This window comes from Tenrec ecaudatus, chromosome 16, assembly GCF_050624435.1.
Source record: "Tenrec ecaudatus isolate mTenEca1 chromosome 16, mTenEca1.hap1, whole genome shotgun sequence".
In the NCBI taxonomy this organism is placed as follows: Eukaryota; Metazoa; Chordata; class Mammalia; order Afrosoricida; family Tenrecidae; genus Tenrec; species Tenrec ecaudatus.
In genome coordinates, this window is record NC_134545.1 from 78,797,753 (window position 1) to 78,812,168 (window position 14,416).

The 14,416-nt window shown below is 40.6% G+C and overlaps 1 protein-coding gene across 2 annotated transcripts in view; it reads right to left on the reverse strand.

Annotated features, from left to right (window-relative positions):
- Window positions 1-865: 865 nt before the first annotated feature.
- Window positions 866-14,416, reverse strand: part of LOC142428747 (protein FRA10AC1) — a 34,437-nt gene continuing 20,886 nt past the window's right edge. Inside the window, exons 12-14 of one of the 2 annotated variants that reach the window (XM_075533570.1) lie at window positions 9,945-9,983; window positions 6,286-6,364; window positions 869-3,622 (exon numbers count right to left, since the gene is read on the reverse strand). In XM_075533570.1, coding sequence (XP_075389685.1) covers window positions 3,580-3,622; window positions 6,286-6,364; window positions 9,945-9,983 — 161 coding nt within the window. In that variant the 3' untranslated portion in view covers window positions 869-3,579. Of the gene's footprint in view, window positions 3,623-6,285; window positions 6,365-9,944; window positions 9,984-14,416 lie in introns of both variants that reach the window. The other variant, XM_075533571.1, reaches the window with a different exon arrangement.

A 14,416-nucleotide genomic window follows, 5' to 3' on the forward strand; every position in this document is an offset into this window, starting at 1 on the left:
GGCCATTATGAGTCAGAATTGACCCAACCGCGTGAGCTTGGCTTTACAGTGTGGCATAATACATAATGAAGACTGACCACCATCAGTAGGTACTTTGTCTTCTTGGATTTTAGCAAGCACATTGTGTCATATGCAAACTGCCGGGTAGGAGTCTTCCTCCAATCCTAATGCTGTGTACGTCTTCATATCGTCCAGCTTACTGGATCTGCTCAGCATACAGGTTGAATAATTTTGATAAACTGATACAATGCAGACATACACCTTTCCTGATTTTACACCACATAGTATTCCCTTGTTCTATTTATCGACTGCCTTTGGTCTATGGAGAGGTTTCCGTATTTGGATGTAAATACAGCCAAATTGGCACAGCTGTGTCTAAGAGACACTATGTGTACACATTCTGTGAATGTATTTTTATTAATCTTTGCTGGAGAGACACATTCTGTGAACACATCTATTCTTTTATACAACTGGGACATTTGCTCCCTGTGGTGTTAATTTCCTACATAGTAAATTACAGAGTCTGACGTCAAATTTAATTATAACAAATTCCTTTAAGTAGCAGAAGTGAGAGGTACTAAGGATAAGGCTAAGAAAAAAAGGCAGCTAGACATAAGTGGCAACAGGGAAACCAAGGGCTTACAAGTGGGACTGCCAATGTATTCAAGGGAAAGTTTAAAGAGAGATACTGAATCTGCTTAAAAATTTTATAGGAATCTCAATAATCCTAGTAATTTAAACTAATTGGGTTAAGAGAAAATATAAATCCATTAAAAAATTTACAATGAAATCACTGTTCAGACTCCATCTTCTAAAAACAGGCTATGAAACCAAGTTATAGACAAGCAACTGAAAACATATACACACTAGATGGGAAACTATCTTTCACATACCTCTTCAGTCTCACCTTTGATTGCTTCTCAGCGCTGGATCTTCTACATGCTTTTTACTTGGGTAGGTAATGTGGGAGTCATTAACTCAAGGGGAAGTTTGGACCAACTGCGTCTCTGTCCTCTGTCCACAAATGGTACAGATCAGAAATTTCTACAAGAGACTTACCATACACGCTTTGCATAAGGTTAATTTTTTAAATGTTTTATTGTGAATAAGGTAAAGGTTTACAGATCAACAGTTTTATATTCAAAAGTTCGTAATCAGTTTATTTCAACTCATGTACCACCGTTCCCTCATTGTTCCATCCCTCTCCACTTGGCCTGCGTCCTTGGTCTCCTTCTTTCTGAACCCTCTCAAGTGTCACTGGGAAAATGTGCCCTTGATCTTTAAGGGGTATTTTCCCCACAGGAGTGGGCTCAACTCTAGACCTGAAGGGTGCCTTAAGGCCATGTTTCAAAGGCCCGCCTGTCTGTATCATCAGTCAGCCTGGTCTCTTTTATGATCTTGAGTTTTGTTCTACACTTTTCTCCCACTCTACTCAGGACTTTTCACTGCAATCTCTTTCAGAGAAGTTGGTTAGTAGCAGCCAGGCACCATCCAATACTTCTGGCCCAGAGTTGTGGAGACTGATGATTGTGTGTTCCTTAGTCCACTGGCTAACTGTTTTCCTGTGTCCTTTGATTTGGATCCCTCGTCTTTTCTCCAGACAGGAAGACAACAACAGTTCCATTTCAGATGGCCACTCTTGTGAGTTTTTAAGACTCAGTCGTTACTCAGGCAAATAGGATGTAGAACATTGTTTCTGTGAATTATGTTATGCTAATACACCTTAGTGACCCCAAAGATCATGATACTGATCCCCCAGGTGCAATGACTCATTCCCTCAAGCAGTTTGGTTATGTCTAAGAAGTCTGTGCTGAGACAAGAACTGGATTAACAACTACCTCGGGGCATGGCAGGGGAGGCTGGGGAAAAATGAGGAGCTAACAACAATTAGTACAAGAAAGAAATAAATATTTTAAAACCGGTGATGACTGCACAACTCTTCTTAATGTGACTAAACTACTGAACTGTATGATATGTACAAATAAAACTATTAAAACGTTTCAATAAACAAATAAAGTAGTGAACCGGAATGGTATTATCATGGGAAGAACGCTTCCCTGAAAAAGGAACATCCATTCGGCTTTCAAATGGGTAAGGTGTAAATCTGTGTCATCTGTGGACCACAGCTATGTACTGCTAGTTCATGCTAACTAATAGACTTCTGTGCTTGGGCTTCCTCCCTTAAGAGACTGAGGTAACAGCGAGCGTCTAGGAACATTTTGTGAAGTTTAAATGAACTGTTGTCTGTTCAAGGGTGAAAAAAAAAAACCAGTCCCGTAGATACTCATGTATAAGCCGAGTTTTTCAGCACATTTTTAATGCAGTTTTTGTGGTAAAATTAGGTGCCTCTCAAGTAGAAAGCAAATGTTTTTGCGAATGATGAGGGCAACAAAGGTACAAATGTGCTAGACACAATGGCTAGATGTATGGACTGTGATAAGAATTGTATGAGCCCCAAAACATGATTTTAAAAAATTAGGTGCCTTGGCTGATATTCGGGTTGGCTTATACTCGAGTACATACGGTATGCAGTTTTGCCTCCGGTCTGCTCCACCACATTCATGGCTATTTTTAGAGCAAAGATAAATACAAATGTCCTCTGTCACATCTATGTGTGTTCGTGGTAAACTCCCACACCTGCTCAGTCAGTCTGCATGTCCACCCAAGCAGCCGTGGCTGCAGCACGGTGTACAGGACAGTACTCACTCTGCTGCCTTTAACTCTTGCAAACCTCCCAATGCCTTGCCCTGCCTCCGTCATTTTTCACATACGCATATCTTTAAGATAATTATCCAAATTGTTAATTCTGTTATTATGAGATACTCCCACTGATTCATCATATAGGTAATACTCTTTTGGTGAAAGGTCGTTCTGTCATTTTCACCTCATCATTTAAATGTCTAGGAAATCCAAGATCAGTGAGAGACAGGGAGAGAACCTGGAGCCTGGAAGGGCTCTGAAAATAAAAACAGGCGATTGGTGGGTTTACGTGGGAGGACAGTAATTCTTTTCCCTCAAAAGTCACTCGCCAGAAACTATAGGAAACTGTGCCACTTTATTTCCTACCATTTTCTACCAAAAAGCCACTCCCCAGGTTGAGGTAGTTTAGTCTAAAATCTATCAGCTCCCAAGGGTTTCTCCCCTCAAGTAATTCTTATATTTTACTTGTGAGAATAGGTTTTCTTAATGGGGGAGGGGGATTCAGATGCAATTAAAAGATATTAAGTTACCAAGAAACGTGAGAGGCGAAAAGAATGCCAAAAGCCGTTTCCTTTCCACATATCTCCCCAGATTTCAAGGTAAGCCCGATATTTCTTATCAATGTTTGGTAATATCCTATTGAAGAAAACTGCTCTTTGAAAATGAGGTCACGATTTAAGTGACTTGGCGACGTCATGGGCCGTGCTGCATGGCCCACCACTCACAGGATGGTGAACTTCCAAGGCATCTGACATCCTGAGAGCAGCTGGGCACCTATTTCCAAGGACAATTCACTCATCCTGCAGCTGTACAGAAAGCTTTTCAGAGAGTTTCAAAGTAGACTTTCAGGTTGAGGAACATAGGCTTCTTGGTCATGTCTCACAAAAACAAATCTTGAAAATATTCATCAAATTCTTCTTCCCTATTAAAGAAAACGAGACATAATGATTAAAATCAATGAGTTTTAAAAAGTTACTAGGTGGAGGGGGGAAGGTACTAGGTGTCGTATTATATGAGTTTAACAGTAATAATCAAAATATTTGTTTGAATCCATTGTATTAGTTGATTCCTATATCAATGTAGTTCCATGGTTCAGCTATCAAATAATAGCTTCTAGGTTAATGAGAATTAAACCCACAATAAAATATATTGTTTGATATTATCCCTTCTTTGTTCATTCTCATTTTACAATACAACGTGAGCAAGAAATAGAGGAAAAAGGAACTAATTTACTTTAAAAGGAAAACACAAGCCTGTCTCTTAGGAAAGGCACTGGTTGGTGAGAAAGGACCAACTGCAGGCTAGGGTTCTCCGTCACTCTGAGAAGAGCAGATGCATCCCACACTCACCACAGAGACGTTACTAGACTACAACGTACTAAGCGAAGAAAAGCACAGGACTGAATGAATGTCAAAAAGCCTGGGTCCACATGTGACCTCTTCCCTGGGAGAGGGACAGCAGAGAAGGGGGGAAGGGAGACTCCGGATAGGGCAAGATATGACAAAATAACGATGTATAAATTACCAAGGGCATATGAGGGAGGGGGGAATGGGGAGGGAGGGGGGGGAAAAAAAGAGGACCTGATGCAAGGGGCTTAAGTGGAGAGCAAATGCTTTGAGAATGATTGGGTCAGGGAATGTATGGATGTGCTTTATACAATTGATGTATGCATATGTATGGATTGTGGTAAGAGTTGTATGAGTCCCTAATAAAATGTAAAAGAAGAAAAGAGGAGAAAAAAATGATTAGGGCAAAGACTGTACAGATGTGCTTTATACAATTGATGTATGTATATGTATGAACTGTGAAAAGAATTGTATCAGCCCCAATAAATTGTTAAAATAAAAATAAATTAAAAAAAAAAAAAAAGCCTGGGTGAGCAGAGCCTCCGCGCTCAGTAGCTAACCCAAAGGCAGGCAGTTGAGTCCATGCGCTGGTTCCATGGCAGACAAGCCTGGTAAGCCATCCCCAGAAGATGCCAGCCTGGAAAAGCGAACGGGGCGAGTCTATTCTGCACTGTGGATTGAGATGGACTCAACAGCGCCTAAAGGATAAACACATGCTAACGCCAGAAACCAGAGTGGCGGGACGACAACGGCATAGCTGCGCGTCCATGTCTGTGCTCGCTCTGGAACGAGCTGCTTCGTGTCTGGTCCCCGGTGCCTGACTTGTAAGGCACCTTCCCTGACGCAGATGGGATGAATGCAACTTCTTTTCTTTCTTCTGGGACAAGGGGCTTGACTTGGACAGTCAAGTTGTGTAGCCTAGCAGGCTTTTTAGAAAATGTTCTTTTAGGTCAAATGTTCACAGTGAGACTCCATCTTTTGGTTTCCAACAACTGTGAATGCAGAAAGCCACCACAACCATGCTCAATAGAGAAAAAACAGTTAATTATAGAATGAAATTAAATGGATCTAAAAATGATCTGTAATTTGGTTATTCCCTATGCTCTTTTCATTATTACGTCAGCAGAGTAGGACTTTAGAAATTATAGTAAGAACTCATATGAAATTGGGTGGCTCTCTGTATAATTTAGATGTTTAGTACTTAATGACTGTCCATTCTTTATGAGGCCACAGAGTTTCAGATTATGAAAGCCTTCTTAGGACTCACTCATATACCTTTATTGCCTCAAAAGACAAGTTTACTTTTAAAGCCTATTATGTTGTTTTTGCGATAAACGTTCTTCAAGAGGAAATAATGTAGTTGAGGAGCCTCCTTTTCATTAGGACAGTAATTTTGTCATTTACATCAGTAGCTACTTTATAGTCTGATCTGTATGACAGCACACTTACTAATTCTTCTCTAGCTGGACAAAAAGATTAAAGTCCCACAAAAGCTGACCTGAGACATAAAAAAAGTAATCTTAGTGAAGACCTTTTTCCAACACATCTGAATTTTATTACACTAAGACCATATTGGTTTGCAAGTTGTTTTATAGTAAGCGAAATTAATAAATTATGACTGATTCAACAGGACTGTTAGGAATCAAGATGTCTAAGGAATAGCAGGATGGGACTGTAATTCATTGAACACTTCCTGTGGAATAGTATTATACCAGGTACTTTATATTATTCAATTGAATATTCAGTAAACTCTGTGCCTTCTTAATACTTTACCTTTTTAAAATAAATCTCAAGTGATGAGCATCCTAGTATATGACAAGAACGAGTAACATTCCAGCTCAGACCTAGATAGCATGTCCTCCTCCAGCTCCAGAGCAGAGAGTAACCAGTTCTCTGTATTTGGTAGGGAAGGTGGGTGTTGGCAAGTAACCTTCTACCCATGCACAAATCTTCAAGGAGCATAACAATTACAGCCTTTCTCTGAAGGAATCTGACAAGGACCACAAGGTCATCTGTTAAAGCCAGCTGTTGACAGACTTACTCAGCAAGAAGCAGCTGTTAACAGTTAACAAACAATGGCCTGGAATAAACTCTAATCTTACCAGGCCAGGTGGTCCCTACCATTAAATAGACACTCAACGGGCTCCAGTTTTCATGAACTGTTATCAAGAGCTGCTGTGGTCTTGGCTGCCTAAACAGATTTACAGGGTACACGTTATCCACTAGCATCAGGACTTACTGTGATTTTTCATCAGTCTCTGGGAGTGGGCCCTTCCAAAGTTCAGAATCTGAAGCACTTCCTTCTTCATCAGAGTTTCCTGTTTTTAAAAAACATGAGTACAATATTCAACATTTTTTAACTCCCCACCAATACAATTAACTTCGAAAACAACGGCAGTTTAGCTTCAACTTTTATAGTTCTCTGAAAATGTAATTCACTCTTTAAGATGCTATAAATTCATTTTAAAAGCTAATAAAATAAAGCAGCTCAGAAGACAAAAGAGTCTCAGGAAAAAAAGGTCATGAATTTAAAGCCTCACAAGGGACTTCTCCAAGTTACACTGAGTTAAAGTAGTGATTCATGCCAGAGAATTCCCTCCTGGAATATTGTCTTTGACTTCATACTCCTCTTATCTGTCACACACAAAGCATACAGGTTCAGATTTTTGTAAAAAATATATTTACGTTAGGATGAAGTCCTAACGAACCAAACTAATATGTAATTGATGCACATTACATTCATTAAAGAAGCCTGTTTCAATAAAGAAGAGTCTCACACAATTTGGGGAGCCAAATTCTGTAAGCCTGTTTCTTGGGGGAGGGGAGCTAGTAATATGCATCCAATTAAAATTTACAGACTTTTTGACTAAGCTAAGCAATGTTACTTTTTAAGAAGTTATTTACTTCGAGTAAGTATGTACCTTGGATATATGTGAAAGATGCTTACTCAACACAGAAAGCAATAACAAGGAACAACCTAATTCCTCAATCATTACAGATTAGGGACTGGTTAAATAAACTCTGTACAGCTGTTTAAAAAAATCTTAGAATATCTTTATGCGGGGTCTTCAAAAAGTCCCTGGAATTTCTCCATGAACATTTTGAAGTCTGTTCATATATGCAATGCCATGGAAGCCAGCAATGATATGTCAGCTTTATACCAAGTTACAGAAAGTGCACATAGATTCCAAATTATGTTAAAATGTATGTGTGTACATTTTTAAAGGTTCATGTGAAAATTCCGTTATCTTTTCATTCCATTTAAAAATATCTTTTTTGAAGAGCCCCTCATATAAACACACACATACATACACATTTTAACATAAATTGGAACACACACACAAATTTATATATGTATTCTAAGTGTGTAAGAAACCAAAAGTACTTCACAGGGATTATATTATCTAGAAAAACACTTTTTTTCTATCTTAAACATTTCCAAACTGCTATATTTTAAGCAATTAGCATAAACTACCTTTAAAACAGTTAAAAATAAAGGTTCTTCCATTTCAAAAGCCCAACAAAATCCACATATTTCACATGGATTGTCCCATATTAGTCAATCAAAAATTACATATAATATACTAACAAATGCATTGTGAGGCAAGAATATAATTTTCCTTAGAGTAATTACATTAGTAAATAATTAATTGCTCTCCACTAATGCCCATTAAGCTAAAAAGAAATGTGGTCTAACAAAACAGGATGTACTTAGGTTAAACAAAACACAAAAATAAAATGTCATTGATTTGCCACTGTGCTTCCAGCCTTTCATCTGTCGGACTTTGACCCTTGAGTCAACATGAGTATCTGAACTTTGGTCTTAACTGTATCTATTCTGGCACAAATTTTAATGAAAATGAAAAAAAAAATGGTGGTGGTGGGGCTATGTGACACTGCACTTTTAATAATCTAGACAGTAATGATGAACAAAAGTCCCACTCAGTTAACAGCCAGCACTCGAACTGAGTATGTGAGTAGAACAAGCAACGCCCTTTCGCCCACAACAACGAGCCCTGGTAGGACAACAGAGTAAACGACAAAGGTCCAGATCAAGAGCACCAGCCCCTCCCAGGGAGAAAGATGAACGGTCTGCACTCGACACCCCTAGGAGCTTGCTCTACCCTGTCCTCTAGGTGTTGCTAAGAGTTGGAACTAATTTGACAGCAATGGGTTTATTTTATTCTTATGAGGGGGTTTCTTGTCTCTTAATTCCATTTTTCCACATTTTTAAAGTCCCCACATATTACTGAAACTGACCTAAAGAAAGTACAGAGGGGAGGAGGGGGAGAGGAAGTACGGAAACACTAAATAGACCTAACAAAGTTTTTACTGCAGTACCACCCTGTTAACAGCGTCGGAGAGCAAGCTGGAAGGCCTGACAGTCGGCAGGGATGAGAAGGCCCTGGTGCTCATTTCAAAGCTCTGCACGTGGCTGGCGGCTTGTTCCCTCCCAGGCGTTCTTCCCATGTGCAAGCTTGCCTAGACCGGTTTTCTGATACCAGACGCTCCAGGTTTACTAAACGCACTTAGAATATAATTACAGCATCCTTTCTGACCACACACTGAAAAGGTGGGCAACTATCTGTGGAAAACAAAGTCTACGAGGTTAGACTAAATAACCTTTAAGAGACGGCTTTAGGAACCTATAAAATCTTGCTGCCCTGAAGGAAAGTGGCAGTCACTACAAATCACTTGTGATCATTGCTCGAACCTGCCAGGGGCAGGAGAGGAGTTGAGGACTCACTGCTGGAAGAAGGGGCAGTAAAAAGGATATTCATGCATCAAGTCAGACATCCACAGAAATTATTGGCAAGCGTGAATCAGAAATTAAGTCACTGACATTCTTGAGATGGAAGGGGAACTGGGAGGTCATTTAATCCAACTCTTATCCAATGAATGAATAGTTCACTACTTCCTGAGAAACTCACTCCTCTTTTCAAACTCTTTTTAAATTAAGGCAAAAAACACCTCTTTATCCATAGACCTGTTCTGCCAACCAGAGCCCCCAAATACATGTATGTAGCAATCTTGCAAATATCTAAATTTCATAAACCCTTCCTCCCCCCTCCCATTTCTTCACTATTTCCAACCTAAACACCCACAGCCCTCCCAACAGTCTTCCTATAACACAACCAATTCCTCACATGGCTGTTCACTTGATCTTCAAGTTTTGAATGTGCCTAAAACTGAACCCATCTCTCTCCAACTGGGCCTGCTAAAGAACAAGCCAAAGTCTCTGATGATCATAATTAAAAGTGAACGGGTCAGGCTTATACGGACTACCTTTTCATCTAGCCAGGTGCAATATAAGCAACATTCCCTAAATCTTAATCCCCTCCCCAATTTCCTTTTCCATCTTGATCTTAGCCAAACGGCTGAGAAGCGATTTCCTTTTCCATCTTAACCTCACACGTAACATTCCATAATATAAAACAAAAACTTTCCATTATATTTACAGAAAAATATATGTATGTATTTGGCTCTGTGCTCAAGATGTGGGAGCCCTGGTGGTATAGTAGTCACGCTTCGGACTGGGATCTGCGTGGTCAGCAGTTTGAAACCACCAGCAGCTCCAAGGGGAAAAGACTGGACTTTTTACTCCCATAAAGCGTTCCAGTCTTGGAAACCCACAGGGTTTCCAAGACTGGAACGCTTTATGGGAGTAAAAAGTTAGTGCTGCTTTGAGTCAGCACTAACTTGATGGCAGTGAGTTTGATTGGCTTATGCTTAAAATCAGAAACTTTAAAGTGGTCATAATTAGGGAAACAATCATATACTTTTGGCCTTCCATGATTCTTTTCACCTTATAGAAAAACAATGTGATTAATGTACAGCAGAGCAATCCAAATTACAAATAACTCTTAAGTTTACATGTCTTATTAAGTAAATACTTACTATTTATAGACTCGTCTGACTTCTTGGAGGATGAATGTCCTAAAAGGGAACAGCAGCATTGCATTAAGAATCACCTTCACCCATGTTTCTTTATGAAACTAAACATAATGCATAAATGACCAAGAGTTCACCAGAGTGGGAGTGTCATGGGGGAGGGAGGGGAAAAAGAGGAGCTGATACCAAGGGTTCAAGTAGAAAAGAAAATGTTTTGGAAATGATGATGGCAACATATGTATAAATGTGCTTGATACAATGGATGTAAGGATTGTTATGAGTTCTAAGAGCCCCCAGTTAAATGATTTATTAAATAAATAGTCTTGGAAACCCACAGGGTAAGTTCTACTCTGTCCTATCGGGTCACTCTGAGTCAGAATTGACTAAAAAAAAAAAATCATCTTGCTGGCATGCAACAATTGTGGCTGTAGTCTTCCATCATTTTTATTAGCTTATAGTTTTTTGATCCATCATGTTTCTAAGACTTAATGTCCCCTCCAATTAAAGTGTTAAATTCTTTTAACCATATCTGAATACATTCTCTCATATGGCCTGGAATACTTAGTAAACCCCAAAACCAAACTCACTGCCATTGAGTCCATTGTGACTCCCAGGGACCTGATGGGACAGGAAGAACTGTCCCTGTGAGTTTCCATGATTGGAGTTTTTAAAAATCATTTTATTGGGGGCTCATACAACTCTTATTACAATCCATACATCCATCCATTGTGTCAAGCACATTTGCACATTTATTGCCATCATCATTCTCATAACGTTTTCTTTCTACTTGAGTCCTTGGTATCAGCTCATTTCCCACCCCCCCCCCTTCACCAACCGTTGATAATTTGTAAATTATCTTGGTCATGTCTTATTATTTTGTCATGTCTTGCACTGTCTGACGTCTCCCTTCACCCACTTTTCTGTTGTCCGGCCCCGGGAGGGCGTTAAATGTAGATCCTTGTGATCAGTTTCCCCTTTCTGCCCCCACCTTACACTTACCCTCCTGGTATCGCTACCCTCATTATTGGTCCTAAGGGGTTAATCTATCTTGGAATCTCTGTTTCCAGTTCCTATCTGTACCAGTGTACATCCTCCAGTCTAGCCCGATTTGTAAGTTAGAATTGGGATCATGATGGGGGGGGGCAGAGGGGATCGGGGGAGATGAAGCATTAAAGAACTAGAGGAAGATTTTATGTTTCATCATTTACACTGCACCCTGACTGGCTCATCTCCTCCCTGAAACCCTTCTGAAAGGGGATGCCCAGTTGCCAGGGGATAGTCTTTGGGTTTCCATTCCATACTCCCCCTCATTCACAATGATATAAATTTTTGTGCTTTGATACCTGATCCCATCGACACCTCGTGATTACACAAGCTGGTGTGCTTCTTCCATGTGGGTTTTGTTGCTTCTCAGCTAGATGGCCACTTGTTTATCTTCAAGCGTTTAAGACCCCAGACACTATATCTTTTGATAGCCGGGCACCATCAGCTTTCTTCACCACATTTGCTTAGGCACCCACTTTGTTTTCAGCAATTGTGTCGGGAAGGTGAGCATCATGGAATGCCAGTTTAATAGAACAAAGTGTTCTTTGGAATTCTTTACTGGAGTAGAAAAGCCCTTTCTCGTGTGAAGGGGCTGGTGGTCTCAAACTGCTGATCTTTCAGACTGTAGCCCAACACATAACCACCATGCCACCAGGGAATAATACCTGGTACATGGCTTTAAAAACTGTAAGCACCTATAAAATTTCTCATGCTGCAAAGAGAACCTCACAGGTGAGGGGCAATTTGAGAGTAGGTCAAAAGTACTGTTACAAAACCACAGGATCCTTTATCCAGCAGCAATATCCAAATGGGGAGCTACTGTTTCTTGACTATCTTCCATCTAGGTCTATACACTTCTGAAGGTGGTGCTTCCATCCCTAAGTCTTCACTGAAGAGTTCTGTGCTCCTGGGTTGCCTGCACATCAACTTGGCACTTCTGGTATCCCCTAAGGACTCAGATAGTGCTTTTCTTTTGTTGCGTTTGGGAAACAAAAAGATCTGCACAGGGAGTAGGTGGGGTCTCCCAGTCAAATTCCTGTAGGACAGCTCTTGCAGACTCCAGAGAATGAGAGAGTACATTGTCGAGATGAAAGATAATGCCTTGGAATAACTTTCCTAGCCATTTAAATGAAACATCTTTCTCTAACCTTGGGCTGGAAACCACCAGCTGCTCTGGGGGATAAAGATAAAGCTTTCTACTCCCATAGAGTGCCAGTCTTGGAAACGCACAAGGGCAGTTCTGTGAGGTTACTATGAGTCAGAATGGACTTCGTGGCAGTGGGCTTTGTTTTTTCAGTAAAACTTCTTCCTAGTAAGCCCCATGATTGTCCTGTGTCCTTCCAGATTACCCATTTGGAATCCTGAAAATTAGTCGCCATCCCTTCTGAGCTAACTTCTGCCTTGAATTTAACTGGCCCAGCAGATGCCCTGTTCTGACTGGATCTTGTTTTTAAGGCTCAGATAAATGTATTGTTGAGAGAACTTGTCTGAAGTCACCCACTGATTGCAGAGACATGTTCCAACATGTTTTGTTTGGAATAAAACCACTCATGTAGGAATTAGAACCCCCAGAGCAATATTTTTTTTAAACTACCATGGTATAACCAATATTTTCTTTTATCTGTAGAGATATTGAAGGAGCCCTACTGGTTTAGGGGTTATGTGCTGGGTTGCTAACCGAAAGGATAGACATTGAAACCCACCAGTCACTCCGTGAGAGATGAAGCTGTCTGCCCCTGTAAAGATTTATCATCTCAGAAACCCAAAGGAGCGGTTCTACTGTCTGTGTTGTATACGGTCACTATGTGTCGGAACTGACTGGACGGTAGTGAGTCTGGATTTTTTTTTAATAGAGATATTCAACATCTGAAAGTGGTCTGCAAATAAGTTTTCATAACACTCCAAGATCATATTAGACGGATGAGAATTAGTTCTTAGCAAATGAGTACCATTCACAAAATTATGTTCTAAAATGAAAATTCTTAGAACTGCAGGGGTTATCAGTGAGAGAAAAAGTACTGAAGACCTACTCATGTAATTAAAAACAACAAAACCCTATAACTAGACAGAGTCTCCTGTACTACGTCCTCAAAAGCAAAAGAAAACAGTTAACAGCCTGCAAGGATAGTAAATTATTTCATGTGCCTCTTCTAGCCAACGTCTCTGTAACTCCCAGAAAACCTTTTATTCCTGCAATGGGTCTGGGAAAGGAGTTGAGGGGCAACACTGATAGGATAGGCTTCACCTACGAGCAGTTGTCAACAGGCTACATTGTGATTACCATACTGTTGTACACAAAATTCACCCTCTGAGGAGGAGATCTTACGGCCAGCAAGGGCCAGCAGTGGAGCACATCCTCTAAACACCGAGATTCCTACGCAGCGAATCTCCTGGATCCAGAAGACAGCGGTGACATCTGAGGAGTGGCCGAGGAGCAGCAGGAGAATCAGGAGGCAGGGCATACATAAGACAGAGTGGTGGCCTTCCCAACCCATCAAGCAAATTAAGCAGAGTGCTTTGGGGCCGGAGGCTGACAATCGGGCACTAATTGGGGAAGCTAAGCTTGCTGACGCATGGCAGTGGAATAAGTGCCTTCAGGCTGAGGCTTACTGGAGTGGGGAGCCTCTGGGTACTTAATTTATGGAGTTTTTGCTGAATGCTATCAGGCTGAAGCTCATAGCCTGGAGTGGCATTTATTAGCAGCCCTGAAGGAACTTCCTAACTGTGCTGACTGAACATCTATATCCTGGATTTCTCACCTGTTTTGTAACCTGTTAACTTCCTTACTAAACCCTCTAACCATTGAACATTGTGAATTCTGTGTGGCCACTGCAATGAATTATAGAATCTAGGTAAAAAAATAGAGAATGATCTTTAGGACAGAACACAGATGGGGGAGTCACAATCCCCCAACCTTCTTGAATAGGTAGTCTTGTAAGCCAAAGCTGTCACATGAACTGCTGCTTTAAGGCCTGCTTCTTTATGGTGTGATATGCTGCACACTCAGTTGCTAGGTTGCTAACCAAAAAGCTGGAAATTTGAGCCTACCCAGCTGTGTCTGGGAAAAAAGTCCAGGTGATACACTTCAAAAAAAATCAGCCATTGAGAATCTAATGGTGCAGAGTTTAACTCTGACACAGACGATTACCATGCATCGAAATGAACTTGGTAAAAAAAAGTCTTATGCCGGTAGAACTAGAGTGTAAAAACCTCAATGATCGTCAAGACCTGGATCTCAGCAAATAGTTTCTGGTTTTTTTTACTCTGAGTTATCGCTGGTCATCAGAGAACAAATAATAAAATAGGTAAGCTTCAGGTGGCAACAGAAGGAATGTGTCTCTGTCACCCTCTTTTATGGGAAACAGGCAACTGTTTGCAAATATCCAAAGGTCAGTAGGTAAAGATGAGGGCCCAGCTTACTCTGGGAGAATTAC